The following is a 26,493-nucleotide window of genomic DNA, read 5'->3' as shown; positions in this document are numbered from 1 at the left end:
AATAAAAACAGCAACGACTATTATTATTATTAAGTAGTAGTAACAGTAATAATGACAATAATAATAATAACAACAACAATATCAACAACTATTACTAGTATTAACTATTAGCAGTAGCACTACTAACAATAACAACGATAACATCTATTACTACTCTTATGTAGTAATAGCAGTAACAATAACAACAACAATAACTAGTACTACTATTGAGTACTAGTAGCAGTAATAATAATAACAACAATAACTATTACAACTATTAACTATTAGTAGCAGCAGAACTAACAATAACAGCAACACCAATTACAACCACCAAGTATCAACACCACCAACAACAACAACACCCTAACAATCCCGACAAACCCACATTCCAATCCCATCAAACCCGAAAATTCACGGAACGTCTTCCCGAAAGGCTACCAGAGGACTTCGCGTTCTCAGTGCACCACGAGTGCGCGTGGGGCTGCAGCGGGGCGTTCCTGCCGGCGCGTTACAACAGCTCGCGAGCGAAGTGCATCAAGTGCACGTACTGCGGCCTGTTTTTCTCGCCGAACAAGTTCATCTTCCACTCGCACCGGATCGGCCCGTCGGACAAGTACGTGCAGCCGGACGCGGCGAACTTCAACTCGTGGCGCCGCCACATGAAGCTGTCCGGCGAGCAGCCGGACGAGGTGGTGCACGCCTGGGAGGACGTCAAGGCGATGTTCAACGGCGGCACCAGGAAGCGGCTGCTAAGCACCGCCTCCAGGGAGTCGCCTATACCGACGAAGCGGCCGAGGCTGTCGCCCACGGGACAGATCCCCGCCCTCGACCCGCCCCCGGCGCACCCCAGGGTCCCGCCCTTTCCGGAGCTGCCACTCCCGCTGTCCAGGAACCTCGTCATGGACTACGTGTGGCAGCAGCACCAGCAGGCCGCCGTCGTCGCCGCTGCCAAGTCGCCTGGCTTCCCCTTTCCGCCTTATGTGCTACCCTGGCTGGCTAAGAGAGATCCTGTGCTCTTCCCTGGTGAGTTTGCGGGAGTTTGGGGAGGAGTTTGTGGGAGGAGTTTGGGGAGGAGTTTGTAAGAGGAGTTTGTAGGAGGAGTTTGTAGGAGGAGTTTAGGGAGGAGTTTGGGGTGGAGTTTATAGAAGTTTGTGGGAGGAGTTTGGGGAGAAGTTTGTAGGAGGAGTTTGGGGAGAAGTTTGTAGGAGGAGTTTGGGGAGGAGTTTGTAGGAAAAGTTTAGGGAGAAGTTTGAGCAGAAATTTGGGAAGGAGTTTGGGGAGGAGTCTATGGGAACTTGGGAAGGAGTTTGGGGAGGAGTCTATGGGAACTTGGGGAGGAGTTTGTAGGAAGAGTTTGAGGAGAAGTTTGAGCAGAAGTTTGGGGAGGAGTTTGTAGAAGTTTGTGGGAGGAGTTTGTGGGAGGAGTTTGTGGGAGGAGTTTGTGGGAGGAGTTTGTGGGAGGACTTTGTGAGAGTTTGTAGGAGGAGTTTGATAATGTGGTGGAACTGTTCTTCGTAGACACTTGGTCTACTCTAGTTAAACTCTCTCTTTTAGTTTTTAAGTTATAGAGAAATATTTATTGTATTTTTCTTTGGTTTGACGTTGGTTTTATGATGTGTGGCAATTGGTTTCGTTTAGGTAAGTCTTTGGAGCATACAAGATTGAATGAGTAATGAACTAGCGGTATGGGAAGAATTAGAGGAATAGAGATTTGTGATTAACACGTTGGATACCTTGAATTGCTATAATTTATTCAATTAAACGATGATTATTTGGAAACTTTTCTGTATTACTAGTAATACTGCAATAATAATAATGCATTTCAGTTATATAGTTCGGTATTAGATTATTTTTAGTTTGTATTACACATTTACAATTGCAGTAACTTTAACCTTATCTTCTCCAATGTAGTACCTACGGATTGCTGAGATTGTGCTGATTAAAATGAGCCCAAACACAACAGGAATCGGACCACTTTCGCCGATTTCCTGTAATTAACGAAGCTAAAGGCTCGTTTCCATGAAACCACAAAACTCCTCCGATTCCCATCGTGTTTGTACTCATTTTAATCAGCGCGACCCCGACAATCCACCAACACCACATTCAAACCTCTAACACTGAAATCATCGAAGCACTCGTACCAATCACAGTCGAAATCAGCAAATATCTTCAGTTTTGAGCACACCTCGGAAAACACTCGGCCAGCAACATTTACCGGTCCCATTCAATTACCGGATATAATAATCAGCGAGACGTTGAATTTTAATAACCAACGTGAACGTCCGCCGACATAGATTACACCGGAGTAGCGAAGCTCATTAACATGATCACACGGGAAACGAGCGGTGGTAACAATGGAAATTATTAATCACGACCAGCAACATTCATAGTCTTTGATAATAATTATTAATATCCACCGACGTATATCCGCCCCCGGTCGAATTGATATTAATATTTTGAATTACTTCTGGGGCTAGTATTAATCAATCGGAATTATTTTAACTAATAATAGGAGAGACCTCTTTGCGCGAGTGGCCATTAATTCGCCGGCCGGCGCAAAAGTTACTCGCCGCGCGCAGCTGCTGGTCGGTTACGCGTTTCCACGGTAAATGGACGGGTTATTTAGGGGATTAGCTTAACCGTGACTTGCTGCGAATATTGTCATTTAATGCGGGCAGAGTTATTGACACTACGCGCGCGGCTGTGTGACCTTCCGACAAAATGATTTTTACGCGGATCGCTTTATGCGGCGCTTTACGCTCGGGAATGTTGTTTTTCATTTTTACAAGCATACGTAAATACGGGATCCTGTTTAATTAATGTGCGACGTTGCTGCTTAAAAAGGCTATTTCTTTTTTTAATGTTAAGGGTGTCTTTTAAATGTGATTTCTGTGAGATAGATTTTGTGATGTTGGGTAATGTGTATTTTGTGGTATTTTCTAATGTGTATTTTCTGAATATAATTTTTATATTATTTAATATATATTTTCTAAATATAATTTTTCTATTATATAATACATATTTTTTAAACAATTTCTATGATATTATATAATATTTTCTAAACATAATTTTTATTATATTATATGATATATCTTTTCTAAAGATTTTTTAAACGTTTTTTCGTTTTTTTAAACATTTCTTACCAATAGAACTATGAAACTGCCACTTGATCAAACTTCTCAACATTTTCTTATAAAACAAGTAATCATCAATGTATTCAGTTTGCAATTAATTAATTAATATTTCATTATTAATTTCCTAAGACTAGAACTATGAACCTATCACTTGAACAATCTTCTCAACATTTCTTTATAAAAGAAGTAAACGTCAGTTAATAAATTATTGCTTGTATTTGAGACTAAATATTACCAAATAATCTTCTTTAATATTTTATTATTAATTTCCTAACACTACAACCATGAACACTTTAGTCCCATTAGGTCCTCCAAACAAAAATTACCATAAATCCAAACTAACAACAATCAAACTAGCACCTTACAATATGAACATTTCATCTCGCCAAAATGTCGACGTCGTCAAAGTTTAATTTAACACTAAAACTATTAAGTCCTCCAAACAAAAACCATCATAAATCCAACTCGTAACAATAACCCCACTAACACCATACAAACTGTATCCTCAGGGCCACTTCCGCCGCCAATAACCGGCTCCAGCCCAGAACCACTGCTCCCAGCAGTAAACCCGACGCTACATCAGTCCGCCTTCCGGCCCGTGATCCGCGGGCCGCTGATCGTCGAGCTCGGAAACCAGAAACAGCCGGCGGACACGTCGGCGACGACCAACGAGGAGAATTCCGACGACGAAGTGGACATCGAGACGACGGAAGACGACCCGGTGACACCGCTGACGACGCAGAGTCTGCATTCGGTGCCAAAATCGTCCGCCGGAAGTCACAGCGGACACAACTCACCTCAGTGCTGGAGTCCGCCTCGGGAAACGGTGAGTTTTTAACGTAATTGTTTATAACATTGTTTCGTTGGAAACATTTATTTCGTGATTCCAAGCTGCGAAAGTTCGATTTCGAGTTTTGGTAGCGTGAGACGTGTAGAAGTTGATGGTGCGTTAGTTTAAAAGCTATATTGGCGCATTTGGTGGGATAAATAGGTTTGTTGGTTTTATCGCTGTTGTTGGAATATTTATAATTAATGTAAGTTGGATATTAAGCTGGGATAGTTCTGTGAAAGGAGTTTTGGTAGTCGTGTAGAAGTTGACGCTGTTTCGTTTCAATGCCGCCAAGATGGCGAATCTTACTAGGTCCGACGCCATATTGGCGTGAATGGCGGGAGAAATCGGTTCATTGGTTTGATCGCTGTTGTTGTTGTAATATTTATAATTATTGACCTAACTATTGAGGTAGGATAGTTCTGTGAGTTTGTTAACGCTTGTCATCTATGTTTTCGGATGGGAAATTTGTTTTCTTCTTGTTTTATCCTCCATTTTGCCGTAGCTGAGAGGTTAACGGAGCAATGCCGACAATATGGCGGGTCTCACTTACTGGGTCCGACGCCATATCGGCGCATATGGCAGTACAAATCGGTTTATCGGTTCTATCACTATCATTGTCATAATATTTACAATCAACACGTTAACTATTGTTTAACTAAATCCACCGTTTTCCATTTAATTCACCAAAAATCCCGGACGAACCGTATATTCCTCGCTTCTCAGTTTTTCACTTATAAAACGAAGGTTCCCAAATTCTTTAACAGTTTCCCTTACTGAATAATAAATCTATAAAAAAGAATATTCATCCCCAGTTCTATCACTTCTCCATTAAATCTGAACCGATCCAATCTTGCACCGAAAAGTTACTCAAAAGTTCCACTCATTAAACACACAAGGAACAGAAGAAACAAAGTTCCCATCGCGAACTCTCAATCATTAGACACATTTATCAACAAATAAATTGTCCATCACAATTTAGAATAAGTGATCTATTAATAGACAATAGGGTAGGTTAGGTTCCAGCTCTACACTGTAGAAACTTCATTAATTATCTATTATCCAAACGAAACTAAACATACAGGAAAACACTATCGATAAATAAAACGAGACTCTAATGCCTCATAATTGAACCTAATTGAACTAATTGTTTATGACTTAGTACATCGAAGATAACATTCAGAGTAGAATGATTCGAATCAGTGATGAAACACTCGATGATTCCGAATGAATTTCCCAAATAATGACGCCTATCGAGTGTATACACAAGTTTCGAGTTTCTCAGGCCGAGCGCACGCGATCGATTCATTAATTAATCGTCGCTCCATTAGCGACAGCCTAACGTCTGGCTCGCGACGGACACGTGACCATTGTTGGTCACAATGTCACCCCCGTTCGCGACGGAGTTATCAAACACTCGGTGGAGCGTTACCTAAAAATGCGTCGCTTGTCACCGGACGCGATTCATGGTTTATTCACTTTGCTCTAACTATAGAACAGGCACTTGCGCACGTGGTCACGCGACGCGGGCTCAACCCCTTGTGCTAGATACTTGTTCTTCGTTCTTGTGATGTAGGTTTTGTGGTATTGTGTGATAGGTATTTTGTAAATATTGTTTTTGTGATGTGAATGTTGTGGTATTATGTAATTATGGTGTGATTGTGGAATTTATGATATTGTGACATTTATAATGTGATAGGTATTTTGTAAACATTATTTTTGTGGTGTTATGAATTTTATGGTATTATGATATTATGTAATTATGATGTGATTGTGAAATTTATGGTGTTATGACATTTGTAATGTCACAAACATTATGTTTAGAAAATATGTATTATACAATATCATAAAATATACATTATATAATATATTTTCTGAATACTATTTTTGTGATATTGTGTAATGGATATTTTCTAAGTATAATTTTGATGGTATTGTATGATAGATATTTTCTAAATATTATTTTTGTAATATTATAAATGTTATGGTATTATATACTGTATATTTTATGATATTATATAATTATGATATAATTATGAAATTTATTATATTATAACTTTTATAATATCGCAAAAATTGTATTTAGAAAATACGATATTATATAATAGATATTTTCTAAATATAATTTTTCTGAAGAGCGTTCGATGGGAACTTTGTAATACATTAAACGCGACGTTGGTCATCCTTAATCATTGAGTAGTAAATAAAGCTATATATCCCGGGCGTATAATAACGGAGTGTATTTGCGCGGGTTCCATCCCTTCGCAAACATTCATAGAAATAACTTTGGGCCACCCGATACCGGGCAAACAGTTTTACTTCGGGTTAATCGAATTAAACTGTTCCCCGGCGAGCCGCCGTTATGGAACGATTATTCTCGTGCGCGTTATTTGTGAAATGTTTCAACCCTTTCTTGTGAATTTGCTGTAAGTCCACTTTCTTACCACTCTGAATGCCGGTTAATTTTCAGAAAACTGAATCGCGCTGGCAATTTTCACTGAGAGAATAGAAAAACTCAAATACATTGCTGTGTAATATATTTTAAACGGATAATCAATTCGAATTTTATATTTTTTCAATACTGTGGTAATTAACGAAGTTCAGTAGCTAAGTGTCTTTATAGAAAAATGAGATTCCTGAGCGTTCCGTGCCGGAACTTTCCGTAAAATGAAGAATTTATTAAGAATGTATTATACAGTCAATTTTGGGCATCTTAACCCTTTGAACTTTGTAGGCTTCAATACTGCACCAGTTCTAATATCGAATATTTTAACGAATCAAAGAAACTACCCTAAAATTATTCGATTTCCCATACATCCAAAGTTTACTTCAGAGATTTTGACTTTTATACGATAGCTTTAGAATTTCGTTTCGTTGCTGCAAATTATTATAATTGAAATTTTCTTGGTTACATGTTTAACCTTACCTTTTCGATCTATTACTGACAGAATGCTGAAATTTTTCCGATTAAAACGATCCTTAATCTCGAAAAATCACGTGACATTCGTAAAACTATTCCTCGATTTCCCACACATCCAAATTTCGCACTCAGGAAAATAAAAGCTCGAATGTCACATTTCTCATTTTCACCGTAGATGCCATAAAAATTAGCAGTTGCTAAATTACAAAAGCATCTGTAGCACGAAGGGTTAAAATATATTTCCCATTAACCCTTTGAACTCTGTCTCCAATATTGCACCAATAATATCAAATATTTCAACGAATCAAAGAAACTACCCTAAAAATTATTCAATTCTCCACACATCCAAATTTCGTAAAACGGAAAATTTCGGAAAACCAAAGATCTTAGAAATGTTATATTTCTCATTTTCGCCGTAGATGCCATAAAAATTAGCAGTTGCTAAATTACAAAACCATCTGTAGCGCGAACAGTTGATATATTTCCCATTAATCCAATTTTCTTCGCAAACCGAGCCGTTCGATACAGGACGGAGCGGCGGGGACGCGTGACGCGCGGCGCACGTCAAAACAACGCGGTGGCCGTTCATTTAATTATATCGCCGGCATAAGTGTACCCACACTATGAGTATATTACATCCGGTCGATCGCGCGAGCCTGTTAGTTCGTACGGTTACCGAGTATTTACTGGCACAATAATTATCGCAATTGACGGGGGCAGCCGCACGAGCAGTCAGACCGCAGAGCAAATTCTAGGGACGTCGAGTAGTGTTACGCGGCATGAACTCTCACCCCTCGCCGCCCCTGGCCGTTGTTTCTTGCCTCCAGCTCTACGTTACTCGCCTCGCGATCGCTTTCTGCGACGATCGACCCTTTGTTTGCTTAGATTTTGCGTGAAGCAGCTAATCGAGGACCGATGATGTGGAATCATCGGGGGATGGCTGCGAGGATGGTGAGATGGGATTTTGAAGGTGTTTATGGTGTTGAGTTATTCTGGGGAACTGAGTTGCTTTGAGTTGACTTTTATTTCGCTATAGAAACTCCAAGTATCTGTTCAGACTTTCATTTGCAATTCAATTTGTGCAGTGTTAAATGAATTTCTTCAATAATTTCTCAGAGAGTACAATTAGCGATAAATATCCGTAAGAGAGCGGAAAAAAGGGTGGTAGGTCGGGGTAAGACATCAAAACCCATGAATTTTCTAATTTCTGTCAATGTTCATACAACAAACATTCTATCATCGTAAAACCAACCCTCAAACAACACATTTTCCTGAAAAAAACAAACCAAAACCTCCTAAAACCCATGAATTTTCTAGTTTCTGTCAATCTTCATACAACAAACATTCTACCATCGCAAAACCAACCCTTAGACTCCACACTTTCCTGAAAAAAACAAACCAAAAGGTCCTAAAACCCATGAAAGTTCTCAATTCCCGAAACTTCCCGTATCAAAACCATAACTACCACCAGCGTCAGTTCCCGAACAAGCAAAGAACACATCCACGCTCTCATCGCAATTTGTCCGCCGGAAAGAAGTACAATTAGCGATAATTATCCGTAAGAGGTAAATGAGGGGTTCGAAAGGGCGGCGCGGGGGTTGTCCGCGCGGCGAGCGGAGAAAGACAGCGAAAAGAAGGGTGGTAGGCCGGGATAAGCCGTCCGAATTGCCAGACAGCTTTTCAATTCCCCCTTGTTGGTGAACGTGTCGAGTGGGGCAGATCCGCGCTTTGTGAAGAGACCCGGGGGCGGCCTCTCTCTTTTCCGGGGGCGGCGCGGGGGGAACCGGAAACCCGGTTACTGTATCGCGAGTGTATTGCGGTAACTAAGTAATCCTCGAACGTTATTTGCAGTTATTTCTCGCTCCGGCGGGTCGGTCCGCCTTTGGACGGTGTTTTCATTTCCGCGACATCTGTGCACGAGGCTTTCCTCGGTTTCCAGGGGAAATCCGCTCGCCGAGGACGCCCCGCGCGCAATATTTATCGGGAGAGCGGAGCGGAGTCTTGGGAGGAATGAATTTCGGAGATACTTGGGAAGTAATCGCGGAAGTTGGAGATGGGATGGGGTTTGGCAGTGGAGCGAGTGGTGGTAATGTTGGGAGGAATAGGTTTGTTAGTTTTGTTAATGTTGTGATATTTATGGTTGATAACTATTGAGCTGGGATAGAGAAAGGAGGTTTGGTAGTGAGACGCGCGAAGTTAATGCTGTCTCGTTTCTATGCCATATTGGCGCATTTAGAAATAGGTTTGCTGGATTTATGACTGTTGTAATATTTATAATTAATATGATTTAGGTTCTGTGAGTCGCTTCTGTGAAAGGAGTTTTGGTAGTTTGAGACGCGCGGAGGTTAACGCTATTTAGTTTCAAAATATTGGAGCATTTGGTGGAGGAAACAGGTTTGTTGGTTTTATCGTTATCATTGTCATAATATTTACAATCAACACGTTAACTATTGTTTACCTAAATCCACCGTTTTCCATTTAATTCGCCCAAAATCCCGGGCGCACCGTATATTCCTCGCTTCTCAGTTTTTCACTTATAAAACGTAGGTTCCCAAGTTCTTTAAGTTTCCCTTACTAAATAAGAGATCTATAAAAAAGAATACTCATCCCCAGTTCTATTACTTTTCCATTAAATCTGAATTGATCCAATCTTCCAACGAAAAGTTAAATACTCAAAAGTTTCATTCACAAAATACACAAGGAACAGAAAAAACAAAGTTCCATATCGCAAACTCTCGAAAACCTGTTATATTCTTTGTTTGTTTGTAACACCTATTAATACAGCCTATTAAACCTCAAATGCCATCTTTCTGACAACGGAAATAACGAAGCTGAAGCAGAAAAATGGCACGTCTAATGTATCTAAATCACAAAGAACAAAAATAAACAAAGCTTCACATCGCAAACTCTCAAAAACCTATCACAAAGAATAAAATACCAAACACCCATTAAACCTCGAGCGCCATCTTTCCCGCAACGAGCCCGACTAAACCCGAAAGATGTCACGCCGGAGACACTCGAGCCGGGCGAAATAAGGATCAGGCGATTATCGTTTTGTAATGCCGCTCCGGTCAATTAAGATCCTTTCGTCGATCGTGATTAACGAACATCCGGGCCGCGTCTGTTTCGCGCCTCGGGTTTCCGTCGGAGCACGAAGACACTCTCGAACCCCGGAGAGCCCAGCCGCGCGCGCGCCATCCATTTAAACGCAATTAAACGCCGTCACGTAGAAGAGGAAGTCCCGGGACCGGGGCGCGTTTAAATCAAACTCCGGCTGGTTTAGTTAGTCCCGGCCGCAACTTTTAATTGCGCCCCGACCGTCTGGAGAGCCATTAGATTTTCGAAGGGACACCGTTACTTCTTTCGCACAATCGCCCGATTCTTCTCGCGAGTCGTGGGCGAAATTCCAAGCGGCTCCATTGATCCGCGATCGGCGCAGGCGTCGTAATTAAAATATCACCCGACTTTTAATCCTCGTCCCTCGATAGGTTCTTCGAGGTCTTCTTTGAATTTCCACGTTGACAACGGAAGTCGATGATTTTTCGATGACTCGGAGAAAAGTGACAAGAATTGAGCAACGAAGGATTTGTTGATTGTTTTGTTGATGTTCGTCGAGTTACTCGCTTTTGGGCGTGGTCTTGGACTTTGACGTTCGTTACACGAAAGTTGGCGTGTGAGTGATCAGATTCGAACGTCTTTTTTATAGGAGCGGGTGTTGTTAGAATTTTTATGATTATATGCAAATTGTATTGAATTCTTAGTAGTTCTAGTGTTAATGAGGTAAATATTTTCTTTTTAAGAATTGTGCAATTTACTTTGAAACGGAAAATGTTTTGTAAATAAAGAATAACTTGAAATGGAGGACTAAGTGTATACACACGATATTTGTTGTAAATAATAATAATTGTACAGTGAATTGAGGTTTCAATGATGAACAATTGTAAATTATCTTTGACGTGATAATAGTATCGTTCGTTGCACGGAAGTTGGCGCGTGAGTGATCAGATTCGAACATCTTTCTCATACGAGTGGGTGTTGTTACAATTTTTGTGATTATATGTTAATTGTATTGAATTCTCAGTAGTTCTTTTAAGACAGAAAGCAATGTGCAATTTATTTTGAAACAGAAAATGTTTTATAAGTAAACAATAACTTGAAATGGAGGAATAATTGTATATAAACGATGTTTGTTGTAAATAATGATAATTGTACAGTGGATTAAAGGAAATTTTAGTGATGAACGGTTGTAAATTATCTTTGATGTGATGATATCGTTTGTTGCAAGGAAGTTGGCACTTGTGCCTGAGTGGTTAGATTTAAAAGTGCAAGAATTTGTTTATATTAACAATATTTCTTCTGCTTTGACTAGAGAAGTATATTCCACAATATCAACAAATTGAACCATTATTGTTGATTTTTACTTTTCACATTAAAAACTTTGTTTATGTTAACAATATTCTTTAGTCTTAAATAGAGAAGCATATGTAACAATGTTAATAAATTGGACTATTATTATTATTATTGTTGTTGTTGTTGTTGTTGTTAATTTTTACTTTTCATATTAAAAAATTTGTTTTTGCATTAACAATATTCCTTTGGCTTCGCTTAAAGAATATTATTAATATATTCCACAACAAACTGGACTATTATTATTCATTTTTACTTTCCACATTAAAAAATTTATTTATATTAACAATACTCTTTAGCCCTAACTAAAGAAGTATATTCAACAATATTAATAAATTAGAACTTGAGCAAAGTTTAGGTACCCCACCGATCAATTCCAGGCAAAATAGTGAACACTGACATTTCCCATTTCATTTCCCACGGCCATTAATTAAGGGAACTCAGTTGGCATTTTTAAGCACCGTTAAAGTTTCTCCCCGTGCCGATGGAAATGCCACCGGGTGACCTTATATCCATCGAGAGCCCTTCGGGACTCTGTGATTAAATCGAGTGATATATGCGCGAGTACACGGCGATATATTACGAAAGTTAACCTGGTAACATTTTCCTGAAGACGAACGTCACTTTCGTAATGGTCAAAATGGTCCTAAGTGAATTCTTATGGCAACGTAATAAAGTCTCTATTTTATATTAAAAATTGTTGGAGAGTATAACCTCTTTCAATATGAGAATATTATTAGTTGACATTAGAAATTAATAATATATTTATAGATTTATTATTATTTATTATTATTATTGTAGATTTTAGGAAACTCTATAACCTCTTTCAATATGAGAATATTATTTGAAATTAGAAACTAAAGTATATTCATAGATTTACTATTATTTATTATTAATATTGTAGATTTTCCATGGTGTGTATGAATATATTCATTAATAAGTTGAGAAATATTTATTAATCAAACGAGGATTCCATAACCTCTTTTAGTATGAGAATATTATTTGAAATTAGAAACTAATAATATTTATAGATTTATTATTATATATTATTATAAATTTTCCATAGGGTATAAATATATTCATTAATAAATAGAAAAACATTTATTACTGTTTACATTCATTAATCAAACGAAAACTATAACCTCTTTCAGTGTGACAATCATCTTAGTTGCAATTAGATACTAATAATATTATATTTATACATTTATTATTATTACTGTTATATATTTTCCTTGGTGTTTATAAATATGTTTATTAATAAATAGAAAAATAATCATTATTCTTTATATCCACTGATCAAACAAAGACTATAACCTCTTACACGATGACAATATTATTATTCATGATTACAAACTAATAATACTCTCATACCGAAACAAATTATAAAATCTACATTCCAAGACACTCATAATTAAAATTAAAATTCAATTTACCTGTAATTCCACGTTTAATTTACCAAAATTCACAGAATATTTCACTCGTCGAATATTCTCGTCACAAGATTAAGTTACACTGACGTCACAACAAAATTGCGCGGAAAAGTACAGTTTTCCCGCGGAATTTCACGGAACTTCACAAAACAACACGAAACAACACGAAAACAACAGTCACCATTTTGAACCTCTCCAGAAACTGTCAAGTGACAATCATCGTCGGAATAATCGAAAAATCATCTTATACGGAATATTCCGCTTACGAATACAAACAGGGTAAGAGTCAAACTTATTTTCCAAATCTAAAATATGTTGAGTTGAAATTGTCCGAACGAAAGGCAGCGTTCACAATGAACATTATTCGTCTAACCTAGAAACTCTTAAATGATCATCATCGTTAGAATAATAAAAAAATCATCTTATACGGAATATTCCGCTTACGGATATAATTGTTTAAGAGTTAAATACACTTTCCAAATCTAAAATATGTTGAATTGAAATTGTCCGAACCATAGCGTCCATGATTCATTGTCTAACCTCTTCAGAACTATCAAATGACGATCATCGTCGGAATCGAAAATCATTTTATGCGGAATATTCCGTTTTATTCATCTAATCTTCCACAAACTCTCAAATGATGAGACGATCGGCAGAATAATCGAAAATCTTATGCGGAATATTCCGCTTATGGATATAATGGTTTAGGAGTCAAACTCACTTTCCAAATCTAGAACACATGGAATTGAAATTGTCCGAATGAAACGCAACGTCCACAGTGAAAATTATTCGTCTAAATTCTCCAGAAACTCTTAAATGACGATCATCTTCGAAATCATTAAAAATCATCTGATGCGGAATATTCCACTTACGGATACAATGAACACGAGGAATTTAAATTGTCCATTCCTCTCTCCAGAACTCTCAAATGACGATCATGGTCGAAATAATAAAAAATCATCTTATGCAAAATATTTCGCTTTACTCATCCAATCTTTCAGAAACTCTCAAATGACGATCCTCATCAAAGAAATAATAAAAAATCATCTGATGCGGAATATTCCGCTTACGGATATAATGGTTAAAGACTCAAACTCTCTGTTCCCAATTCTAAAACACGTAGAAACGACATTATTAGAAAAAATCACATCATCCACAATGAACATTATTCATCCAACATCCCCTCAACTCTCAAATGACGATCCTCATCGTCGAAATAATCAAAAATCATTTTATGCGGAATATTCCGCTTACGGATATAATGGTGCAACCCTCAAACTCCCTTTCGAAATCTAAAACAGATAGAACCGAAATTGTCCGAACGAAACGCAGCGTTTACAGTGAACATTATTCGCCGGTCGCGATTTCTCTTGTAGGTTGTCAAATAAATTTTCCGTAAACCCTCTTATTCGGACAACCGTACTGTGATCACAGTAGCGGAGCTAACGAGTTCCATCCCCGATGCACCGAAATTTCGACGCCTTTTCATCGTCACGGCTCCATTTATTTTTCGCTGGTGATCAATCCGCCGACTGCCGTTTTTGCGCGGCCGTCACCGGTTTCGCATTGATTGGAGCCTAGTGGAATGAAAAATTAGAAAGAATCTGCTTCAATCTGTGCGCGAAGGAGGAAAAATGTTGACGATTCCGCAATGTGAAAGTTCGTTGACCTCTTGCACTCTGGACGCGACCCTCGATCGTCGTTCGACGGAAACTGATTGGCAAATCGGCGCCGGGGCGTCCATCTTTTTCTTGATACTTCGACGGTTTCATTGGAAATGAAGCTTGAAATTCAATGAAAATATTTTAAATAACAAATAGTGAATTTTTAATTAAAAATGTATATACTAAAATTCAAAGTTCATTAGAACAGTGGCTTTCATGAATTTTTTATCTTCGTCCATTGAACGTATCACTATTATTACTAACGTTATAACAACAATGAAGCCTGAAATTCTATAGAAATATTTTTACATAACAAATAATGTGTACTAAAAATCAAAGTTCATTAGGACAGTGGCCTTCTTGGATTTTTTATCTTCGTCCATTGAACGTACTATCATTAATTACGTCACGACAAAGATAAATCCTGAAATTTCATAGAAATATTTCTACAAAACGAACAATACACATCAAAATTCAAAGTTCATTCACTGCTTCTCAAATTTTCTATTCGCCCATTGAACTGTCATTAATTACGTCACAACAAAGATAAACCCAAATTCCCCGGGAACGTTTCGAAAGAGGTGACGCAAAACGCGTCAAGAAGAGCGGCCGATAAAGAGCGAGTAGGGGAAGGCAGCCGTGAGGAGAGATAATGCCGGAGGGCGTGGGAGGGAGGAAAGAGAGAGGACAGCCGGGTGGGGGGAATAAAGGATGGAAGTTGGTCGAACTCGAGGCTGCAGGGCGGAGCTGGCCCGAGTTGACGATTATAATTAAATCAACAGTCACCGCCCACACTTCCGCAGCGAATCTCTCGCTCGATGATACCACCCTTCCAGCAACGCTGTCTGGAACAGAAAGTTAATCACTCGGCTCACGTGTAGCAGATTTTGTAACGACAGTAGTTTTGAGGGTAGAATGGCTTTATGGGATTTTTGGAGTTGATGGAAGTTTTGTTGTTATGTATATAGGAATGTTAATGTAATTTTTGTGATATATGCAATTGTTGTTTTTGTTGATAATGTATATGTAATTTTTGTGACAATGTGCAATGATTGTTATGTGTTGTTTTGTTGACAATGTGCAACAATTTTTGTTTTGTTGACAATGTATATGGCAGTGGTAATGTAATTTTTGTTAGTATGTATATTGCAATGTTAATTTACTGTTTTTATAACAATGTACATAACAATGACAATATAATTTTTATAACAATGTGCAACAATTGTTGTTGTTTTATTGATAATGATTATGGCAGTGGTAATGTAATTTTTGTTAGTGTGTAGATAGGAATGTTAATATACTGTTTTTATGATAATGAGCAATAATGGCTATGTGTTGGTATTAATAATGTATATGGTAGTTGCAATATGTAATTTTTAGTAACAATATACATGGTAGTGGCAATAGAATTTATATTAATATGTATGGCAGTACCAATATACAATTTTTATTAACAATACGAGTAATGACAGTAGTTTTGAGGGTAGAATGGTTTTATGGGATTTTTGGGGTTGATGGTGGTAGGTTTTGTTGTTATGTATATGGAAATAATTTTTGTGATATGTGCAATTGTGTTGTTTTGTTGATAATGTATATAGCAGTGGTAATGTAATTTTTGTTAGTGTGTATATGGTAATGTTAATTTACTGTTTTTATAACAATGTACATAGCAATGTTTATATAATTCTTCTGACAATGCAATGAACAATAGCTATGTGTCATTGTCATTGATAATGTGTATAGCAGTGTCAAAATAATTTTTATTACTATGTACATAGCAATATTAATATACTATTTTTATGACAATACAATAAACAATAGCTATGTGTCATTTTTATAACAATATATATAGGAATACCAATATATAATTTTTATGACAATGCAAGCGACAATAGGTATATATCATTTTTCTTAACAATAGATTTAGCAATACTAATATATAATTTTTATATAGGCAATTTATATATATATAAAGTTTATAACAATATACTTAGCAATATTAATGTACTAATTTTATAAAAATATACATAGCAATATTAACATAGAATTTTTATAATTACGTACATAGCAACACTAATACACAATTTTTATAACAATGCACGCAATACTTATATACCATTGTTAACAATATACATAACAATGCCAATATACAATTTTTATAAAAATTATAAACGGAAGTGTCGAAGATTCAGGCTGGCGTGATGATTATTTATTATAAAATAATATCACATAACAATAAGAAATATTCCCCGTGTAAATATCCCATAAACAACAAGAGGATGATTCCCCCGAATAAACCTGACATTATAGACAGCATAATCAATTCCCCCGGCGTAATTCGCGGTATGAATTTGGTCAAGGTCGGCCATCCGGAAGCGATTCGACTAATACGATTTCGCGTACTAACTTTGCACTCGATGAGTAATTCGCGTATCCGACACGGACACGCGGGAACCGGGGCTTTATCGCATTATTCCGAGTTCAATGTCTGCGGGGATCGTCTACGCTCTTCTCGAGCGATTAAAAAGTACTGAATATTTCAAATGATCTTGAAAATAAATAGTTAATTAGTAATCTATTGTTACTATATAACTATTGTTACATTTGAAAATAAATAGTTAATTGGTAATCGATTATTACTATATAACTATTCTTTTACAAAGAGATGTTAAAATACGGTTCAAGTGAATGATAATTCTCGTGTTCAGTGCTAGGCAATTCTAATAATTGCTCGGTAGCTCTACTGTTAAGGAATGTTTAAAAAATACGGATCGGTAATACCTAACCTCAAATACACTGCACTTGGTAGAGCTTGTTCCTTGTTGAACTTGTTTCTTACTAAACTTTGTTGAACTGACTGAACTTGTTCCTTGTTGAGCTTGTTCCTCAGTGAACTTAGTTGAGCTGACTGAACTTGTTCCTTACTGAACTTGTTCCTCACTTTACTTCGTTGAGCTGATTGAACTTGTTCCTGATTGAACTTGTTCCTCACTGCACTTGATAGAACTTATTCCTCATTGCACTTGATAGAACTTGTTCCTTACTGAACTTGTTCCTCACTTTACTTCATTGAGCTGACTGAACTTATTCCTAACAGAACTACTTCCTTCTTGACCTTATTCCTCACCACACTCCATTAATCCAACATCACTTGTTCCTCACTGCACTTATCACAGCTTGTCCCTCATCAAACTTATTCCTCACTGAACTTCCTCCTCCCCCTATTCCTCCCGAATAAATTACTGGTGCCTCCACATTAATCCCCATCCCAAACTCCCAACCAAGACCCGAGTATCGGTAGGAAAACCACGGTCGATCGAAATTTAATCCACGAAAACCTCCAACAAAGAGCCTCCTCTCCTCCTCCTCCTCCCCCTCCCCATTTACCAGAGGGTGGGGGGGGGCGGTCCCCGACGCAAAAGAACGTGAAACATATCCATAATGGTCGGAACTTTTGCCGTTTCAGTAAAATCCATCGTGTACAGAAACGAACGACCGAATCAGCCCTCCCCCGCGCACAGAGGGGGTGGCTCGGGGGCGGGGGCGGGGGATGTTGGCGCACGCTACGATTGTTTCTCCGTAATCCTTTATTGGATCAACGGGGCTGAAACAATTGAGCGAGCCATAACGCGAGGATGGGCTGCCGGCTGGTACAGGGGCAGACGAGCGTGTCGGGTTTTCGGCCGCGCCGAGGTCCTCGCGCGGAGCAGGCGGCCAGGGGTGGAAGACAGAGGGGTGGGGGAGGGGTGAGAGGATAAGCGAGGCTCCGATGATGGGGGCGGGAAAGGATTTCTGCCTACTTTGCCGGGTGAACGGAGTTACAAATGGGAGGACGCGGAACTCATCCGCAAGTGGAGAGATCTCCACCCCCGTAACATGTTTTATGGGTTGTCTGTTTACCGGGACGTTTCGGTGAGATTCGTGCTGTAATTCCCACTCTTTCCCGTTTGAATGAATTTTTGAAATTGGTGGAAATGTTGAGATGATGAGTGAGTATAATTGTGAACTGTATGGCAATGTTTTCTAATTATTAAACTATTTGACGTAGTACATACTTGATGGTACATGTCTAATGCGATATAAAAATCATTTTTTCTTATCTGGAATTTTTGAAATTGATGGAAATGTTGAAATGATGAATGAGTATAATTGCCAACTGTATGGCAATGTTTTCTAATTATTAAACTATTTGACGAAGTTTCTTATCTGGAGGCTGAATTTTTGAAATTGATGGAAATGTTGGAATGATGAATGAGTATAATTGTCAACTGTATGGCAATGTTTTCTAATTATTAAACTATTTGACGAAAATACTTGATGGTAATCGATCAATCTCCCATTCTGATTATAATTTCAGTTGCAATGTTCATTATGAATTATCGATTGTTACTGATACCACTTCGACTACCTTCTTCCAAGATCACCTAGGTCAGCCATGTCACCAGGGCAACTGATAAAGCTTTCTAAACTATTCAAGCCTAAAACAAAACACTTTGAATTCTGAAATATTTGGTCATGACTGATTGACGAAATTCTTTGCAGGAAGACGTAGATTCATCAGAATCATCACTATCGTAATTCTCGTATCGTAAAATATCGCGTCGTAAATAACGATCTATAGTTAGCAGTATTTGCAGTCGGACAGTTATATCTCCAGCAGTAAGAGAGGCGGTGCCGAGTTGTTTCTGATAAGCATATACAGGGTGTCTTATTCGAACCTGTAATACGAATCGTTCCCAAAACTATTCATTACTTGAAGAATGGTAAATATATTTTTCTTTTGCCATTTAAATCTTTGACGTGGAAAGATTAATACTTTTTTTGAATAGTTTTGGAAATGATTCGTAATTACAGCTTCGAATAATTTTTTTCAATTCAAATTGAATTCTTTCTAATTTCTAATTTTTCAACATTTAATTTCTTCTCATTTCTAATGTTTTAAAATTCAATTTTGCCTTACTGACGAGTCTACTGACCCCGTAGGAATAATAAAACACTTTTTCTAATTTATAACTCTTAAAAATTGAATTCTTTAAAATTGAATTCTTTCGAATTTCCAATTCTTTAAAATTTAATTTCTTCTAAATTCAATTATAAAACACTTTTTCTAATTTCCAATTCTTTAAAATAGAATTCTTTCTAATTTGCAATTCTTTAAAATTGAATTCTTTCTAATTTCTAATTCTTCAAATTTTAATTTCTTCCAAATTCAATTTTCCCTTACTGACGATTCCACTGACCACATAGAATAATAAAACACATTTCCGAATTTCCAATTTCTTAAAATTGAATTCTTTCTAATTTCCAATTCCTCAAAATTTAACTTTCCCTAAATTCAATTTTCCCTAACTAACAATTCCATTGACCCCATAGAACAACAAAACACATTCCCTAATTTATAATTCCCTCTTATCCGTTGCAATCTCTAATATCACTGTCTAGATGGGCTCACGTCTCGGCGATACAATAACTGGATGATCAGCTAAGATTCGTGGTGTGGATTTCCGCAATCCTCCCTCCTAGACGGGAATCTATCTTTCTGGTTTACCCACGGGAGCACGCGAGAATGTCGGAGCATCTAGGATTTGTTGGTTCCTACTTCTCCGGGATAAAGCCGAGTTATTTGTCTCTCGTTTGTACGTGAATGGTATCTCGAAGATGCCTGGATTTATTAGGCATCGAGGATGTGGTTGAACATTCGAGTTTATGGTGGTTCGGGTCAGTGTTCGCTGAAAGTGAAAATTCAAATGGTACCTTTTAAATGGTGGTCCATAACTACTGTCCATACGATAGTTTTTCAAATATAAAATGCGATAAAGGAGAAATGAATGTTATTGATTTCGATATTCTTTCTTAAATGTAGCGTCAGTGGAATGCTGAGATCATGCTGATTAAAATGAGCCCAAACACGGTAGGGATCGGACCAGTTTGACGAATTTCATGTAATTTTTGAAACTAAAGGCTTGTTTCCATAAAACCGAAAAATTAGTCCGATTCCCGTCGTGTTTGGGCTCGTTTTAACCGGAAGAATCTCGACATTCCATCGGTGCTATGATTGAGAAGATAAGGTTAAATATGTAACGAAGAAAATTTCAATTGTAATAATTGTAATCTTATCTTTCCAAGTCTGGTACCAGTGAACTTCTGAGATTGCGCTGGTTAAAACGAGCCCAAACACGATGGGAATCGGAGTAGTTCCACCGACTTGTCATAATTAACGAAACTAAAGGCTCGTTTCTATGAAATCCTAAAGCTTCTCCGATTCCTATCGTGTTTGAGCTCATTTTAATCAGCGCGATCTCGACATTCCATCGGTACTATGATTGAGAAAGTAAGGTTAAACATCTAACGAAGAAAATTTCAATTGTAATAATTGTAATCTTACCTTCCCAACTCTTGCATGTTGATGTATTCGAAACCCCTCGCGTTACGGTTGATCTTACCGGAGAGGGTAATAATTAGAACGATAATTCTGATCAGTTCCGAAGCATACGGGGCTAAGATACAGACTTCACCACAGCGAATCGATCTGTCACGAGGAGCGAGTTTACCGGTGGGATCAGGCTCGCCATGCGCCGAGGTTGCACGGATATTACGAGCAACATATGTGCCGATCGTAAGGATGTGTACTGGCCTATCTATCTCCATCGAACACCTGCTCGATGGTGAATGCATTTTCGAGCCACGTATCCCCTTCATCGCGATGCTATCTGCTTGACGTTCATAGGTTGTGTTCACTTCTATAATTTATGAACACCTCTTTCTCGGAATGAAGTAGTGGAACGTGGGTACATTTAAATTTAAATTCTAACGTGTTTCTATGTTTTCTTCACTATAATATGTTCAGTATATTTCAAATAAATAAATTAATTAATTAAGTAGATGATTTTAATTAGATAACTTTTGGAATGTAATGTGTTATGAAGAATGAGGAAAATTTCTGAAAATATCAGAAGAGTATTGTATTGGGATTTATTGGTTAATTAATTAGGTTAATTGGTCAGGTTAATTAGTTAATTTGATTAGATATGGTACCATTAAATGGTAAGGGTTTGTAATTATCAGAGTGGGAGTGTGATTATTAAATGTTTAGTGTATTTCAAATAAATTAATTAGTTAATTAAGTACATGATTTTAATTACGTAATTTTCAAAACATAATTAGTAATGAGAATATTAGATCATTGTGCTAGATAATAGAGCACTATGCATAGAATCATTGTACTGAAATTTATTGGTTAATTATTTCCTGTTAATTAATTGGATAAAATACTTTCGTCCCTTAATTCACCAATTAATTTACTCGCATTAATCGCAAAAAGCATCATTTTATCGAAACTGTCGCACATTTCTATCGAAAAACTTTCAAGTTACAAAAGTTTAATAATTTTCCATTTAATTATACAATCAACTTGCAGTTCCACTTAAAAGTGAATTAAGGTTAGAAATTCTCATCCCCATACATCCGCAGTGACGTCCATCGGCCATTAACACCGATAGAGCGTCGTTAACAGCGGTGACCAATCTCTCGCTGGTAACAAAAGTAAATGTAATCGGCGAAGCTTTCGTAGAGCGTTACGTGACAGTATAATCATAGTACCGACTAAAATGAATATTTTATATCCGGGTGACGGAAGCGTCACGCTCGGCAATCGGCTTTGCGCGGAGGCCATTGCGAGGATCCGTATCTGGAGCTGCATCTCAGCGATTACAACGATGGCTCCCCCTCGCGATGCCATCAACGGTACGCCAATTGCGTAATTCAAGGATGGAAATTAATTTTGATAAAGTGTTCCCAGCGTTAAATCGTTTCTCCTTGAGATCGAACAAACGGTCTGGATGGTTTCTCAGTTTTCCAATGAATTGGAGGTTAAGTCGACTGGATGTGAAGTGTGGGTCGATAGAGAATGAGTGTAATGAGAAGCGAGGTAGATAGTTCTGTGAGTGAAATGCGTGAAATGTGAATATGTAAGGAAGAAAATTTCAGTTGCGGGAATTTTGATCTTGTTGAATGTAGTGTGAGTGGATTGCTGAGATCGCGCTGATTAAAATGAGTCCAAACACGATGGGAATCGGACTAGTTTTTCGGTTTCATGGAAACCAGCCTTTTGGTTCGTTAATTATGTCAAGTCGGTGAAACTAGTCCGATTCCCATCGTGTTTGGACTCGTTTTAACCAGAGTAATCTCAGAAATTCACTGGTACTAGACTTGGGAAGATAAGATTACAATTATTACAATTGAAATTTTCTTCGTTACATGTTTAACCTTATCTTCTCAATCATAGCACCGATGGAATCTCGAGATTCTTTCAGTTAAAACGAGCCCAAACACGACGGGAATCGAACTAGTTTTTCGATTTCATGGAAACGCGCCTTTAGTTTCGAAAATTACATGAAATTCGTCAAACTAGTCCGATCCCTACCGTGTTTGGGTTCATTTTAATCGGCACGATCTCAGCAATCCACTAACGCTACATTTAAGAAAGAATATCGAAATCAATGACACTCATTTCTCCTTTATCATCGTAAATCATGACATCTTGTAAATTCTTTTAAGAATTTCAACTGAAATGTTATTTCAACGTGCTAAAATCATTGTAACAGATATTTTTTCATTGTTTAAATAATGTTTCTCGTAGAAACGAGTCGAGTTCGCGTCCGAAGCCCTTTAAAAATGTATTCTCGCGTGCCAATTCCCTGACATTTTTACTTTTCACGAGATGTCGTGACGAAAGCTACGACATACGCTGATTTTTAAATAACATCCGTCACGCGGCACTTTCATAGAATTGATTTAATCGATGGACCTTATCGGACAGATCGATGGGGCGAGTGGAACCAACGTAACGCGAATCAGTACTCTATTTAAATACGTAAAGCTCCTGCAATAATATCCAGCCACATGAAAAATATTTCTTCGATTGCTTACTCATTATTTATTTAATAAAGTATTTGTTTATGAATTTTTGTTCTAAGATTTATCGTTGGAAACAGGATTCTATTGTAGCTTTTTAGTGCAATACAAGTTTCTTTTTATAATATTTAATATTATCAATTATTTAATAAAATTTTGTTAAAATTTTCATTTTGATTAATTTTATTCAACTGTTTATTATGGATTATAAAGCTCAAGGAATTATTCAAGCTTTTTTTTAATAAATTGTTTTCTAATGTTTCTTAATGCATTTTCTAGTATTTTTTTAATAAAATTATTGAAACACTTTTCTGATACTCATTGTAAAATGATAATATCAATCTTCTAATTACTGAAACATTAAATTGAATTATCAAAATGTTTCTCTAATACATTACTTTCTATTATTTCCTAATACATTATTTTATAATATTTTCTAATATACCTAAATACCTTATTTTCTAATATTTTCTAATATTTCCTAACACATTATTTTCTAATATTTCCTAATACCTCATTTTCTAATATTTTCTAATATTCCCTAATACATTATTTTTTAATATTTCCTAATACTTGATTTTCTAATATTTTCTAATATACTTTAATACATTATTTTCTAATACTTTCTAATATTTCCTAACACATCATTTTCTAATATTTCCTAACATTTCCCAATAAATTATTTTCAAACACACCACTTCCCCAACACAATAATTAAAATAATCAAACTCCCAAAATACTTACCCTAAAAACTCAATCCCCTAACTACCCCAAATCCCTAAATTATAAATATTAACAAAAGTTACTTCTGAAAAACATTATCTTCTAACAATCTACTACTTATAACAAAACTCCACACATTAAGGGCAGACATTTTAAAAAACACACATTCACGAATATTCTTAATCAATTCATTAATCAACAACTAATTATCCACCCACACAGTAGCAATAAATATTAACATCAGTTATCGAAAGATGGCGTGAGGAGTGGCAGGAAATTACCATTGACTTCCGCGATTCTGAATAATTTATCGGAATCGATCGGCACGGGGAGCCGAGGGATTAAATTAATTTAAGTAATTTCACGATCGCTATCGGTGGGAACATTAAATAAGGTGGCGCGCCACCCTTCCGCAGGTAGCCGCGTTTAGATTCTAGATTGCCGTGTCAAGCAAACTGCCGCCGCGGCGTTGGTCACAACACGTCGATGGGATTGTGGCCATCATTGCATAACTGAGTGGTGGCTCGTGATGATTGGATGGATGCTCGTTCGTTTTTACTCGTTTTGTTGTTAGCTCTATGGGATGTGTGTTACTGCTGAGTACTTGGAATTTGGAATGCGTTTGTCCTGGAATGATCTGGAGTTTTGTCATTGATGAATATTTTAGTGATTTAAAAATTAAAAATATTTGGGTCTTGTTTATTTTGTTGTTAGGTGTATATATATGTCATTAGGCAGAATTTGTGGAAATGAATAAATATTGCCTGCAATGATCTGGAGTATTGTCATTGATGAATATTTTAGTGATTTAGAAATTTTTAAAATTAAACATTTTCTTTTAAAAAATTATTAGGTATATATATATATCACTTCTGAGCATTTAGAATTTGTGGAAGTTCGTAAATATAGAGTGGAATGATCTGTGGTTTTGTCATTGATGAATAATTTAGCTATTTAAAAATTGAAAAAATGAGGCTATTATTAATTTTCCCATTAGGTATGTATGTCACTTCCAAATATTAACCCTTTACCATAAAATTTATTTGTATATATTATAAAACAAAATTTTCAATTAAAAACTAAAATAATTAACAGGGAAATGTAACATTTGTTGCAGGAACGAGAAGCTGAGAAAATTGCAGAGGAAGCGGCAGCCAAGCGCGATCCGAAACCAGAGCTTTTACCAGAGAGGAGTCCTGAGAACTGGCAAGGAAGCAATTTCTATCGACATCTGAGCGTGTTAAAGGGTAACAATTATACAATTTATTAATTATACAATTATACAGTACCGACGGATTGCTGAGATTCTTCTGATTAAAACGAGCCCAAACACGACGTGAATCGGACTAGTTTCTCGGTTTCATGAAAACCAGCCTTTAGTTTCCTTACACTAAACCTGCTCCAATTCCCACCGTGTTTGTACTCGTTTTAATCGGCGCAAGCTCAGAAATTCACTGGCACTACACTTGAGAAGATAAAATCAAATTTAATGCGACAGAAATTTGCTTCGTTACACGTTCAACCTTAGGTTCTCAATCGCAGTACGAATAGAATGTTCAGATTCTCCCGATTAAAACGAGCCCAAACACGATACAAATCGGACTAGTTTCTCGGTTTCATGAAAACCAGCCTTTAGTTTCCTTACACTAAACCTGCTCCGATTCCCACCGTGTTTGGACTCATTTTAACCAGCGCGATCCAGGAAACTCACTGGTACTACATTTGAAAAGATAAAATTAAATTCACAACTGAAATTTTCTTCATTAAGAAATTTCAGAAGCAGATTCTTTCTAATTTTTCATTCCACTAGGCTCAATCAGTATTCTAGGTATATTCGAGGAAGTCAAGTTTAAAAATTCAATCACGTTATAGGAAATTCTAATAGAAATTTTCAAAACTTAGAAATTTATAATTAAATAAACAATTACCACCCTTGTCGCAATGGAAATGGTAAACATCGCTTGGTTAGCGGTTAATTCCCGGCGTTTCTGACCATGCCGGCTTAATATTAGTAATTAGTAATTAGCGCGGCGCGAGTGGTTTACGGGGAGATCGGAGGTTCGATTAAGTGGAGTAATTAGTCACGACCGGAGTGTTAACTGAAAGTGGAGGGTTGCCTTGACATCGCACAGGGGGTGGATCTTAGGGCTCGGAATAATGCGCGAAGGGGTTGCGGGTGGACTCCTCGCTGCGAGAGGCGTGATTTCCACGGCGCGTGCGCAGCGAGTGCTCGACGGAATTCGGGAACGGTCTCTGACGTGCACGCATACTAGGATGAGGGGGATGCTGCTACCCCTTCGGGCGTTTAGTGGATCTCGTCTCGTTTTGATGATGTGTTTCGAGGGTTTTGGGGAGAATTGGTTTCTTGATGATTTTGTTGAGAAGTAATTTTGTTGAGGAATAATTTTGTTAAGAAATAATTTTGTTAAGAAATAACTTTGTTTTCTAATGATTTTGTTAAGAAATAACTTTGTTAAGAAATAATTTTGTTAAG

At 37.2% G+C, this 26,493-nt stretch overlaps 1 protein-coding gene across 1 annotated transcript in view; it reads left to right on the top strand.

Annotated features, from left to right (window-relative positions):
• Positions 1–26,493, top strand: part of fuss (SKI family transcriptional corepressor fussel) — a 44,165-nt gene that overhangs the window by 13,711 nt on the left and 3,961 nt on the right. The window contains exons 4-6 of the mRNA XM_076373097.1: positions 413–1,002; positions 3,623–3,939; positions 25,117–25,246. Coding sequence (XP_076229212.1) covers positions 413–1,002; positions 3,623–3,939; positions 25,117–25,246 — 1,037 coding nt within the window. The remainder of the gene's footprint in view (positions 1–412; positions 1,003–3,622; positions 3,940–25,116; positions 25,247–26,493) is intronic.

Source organism: Nomia melanderi, chromosome 1 (genome assembly GCF_051020985.1).
Source record: "Nomia melanderi isolate GNS246 chromosome 1, iyNomMela1, whole genome shotgun sequence".
Lineage (NCBI taxonomy): Eukaryota > Metazoa > Arthropoda > Insecta > Hymenoptera > Halictidae > Nomia > Nomia melanderi.
This window is presented reverse-complemented; position numbering and strand designations above follow the sequence as displayed.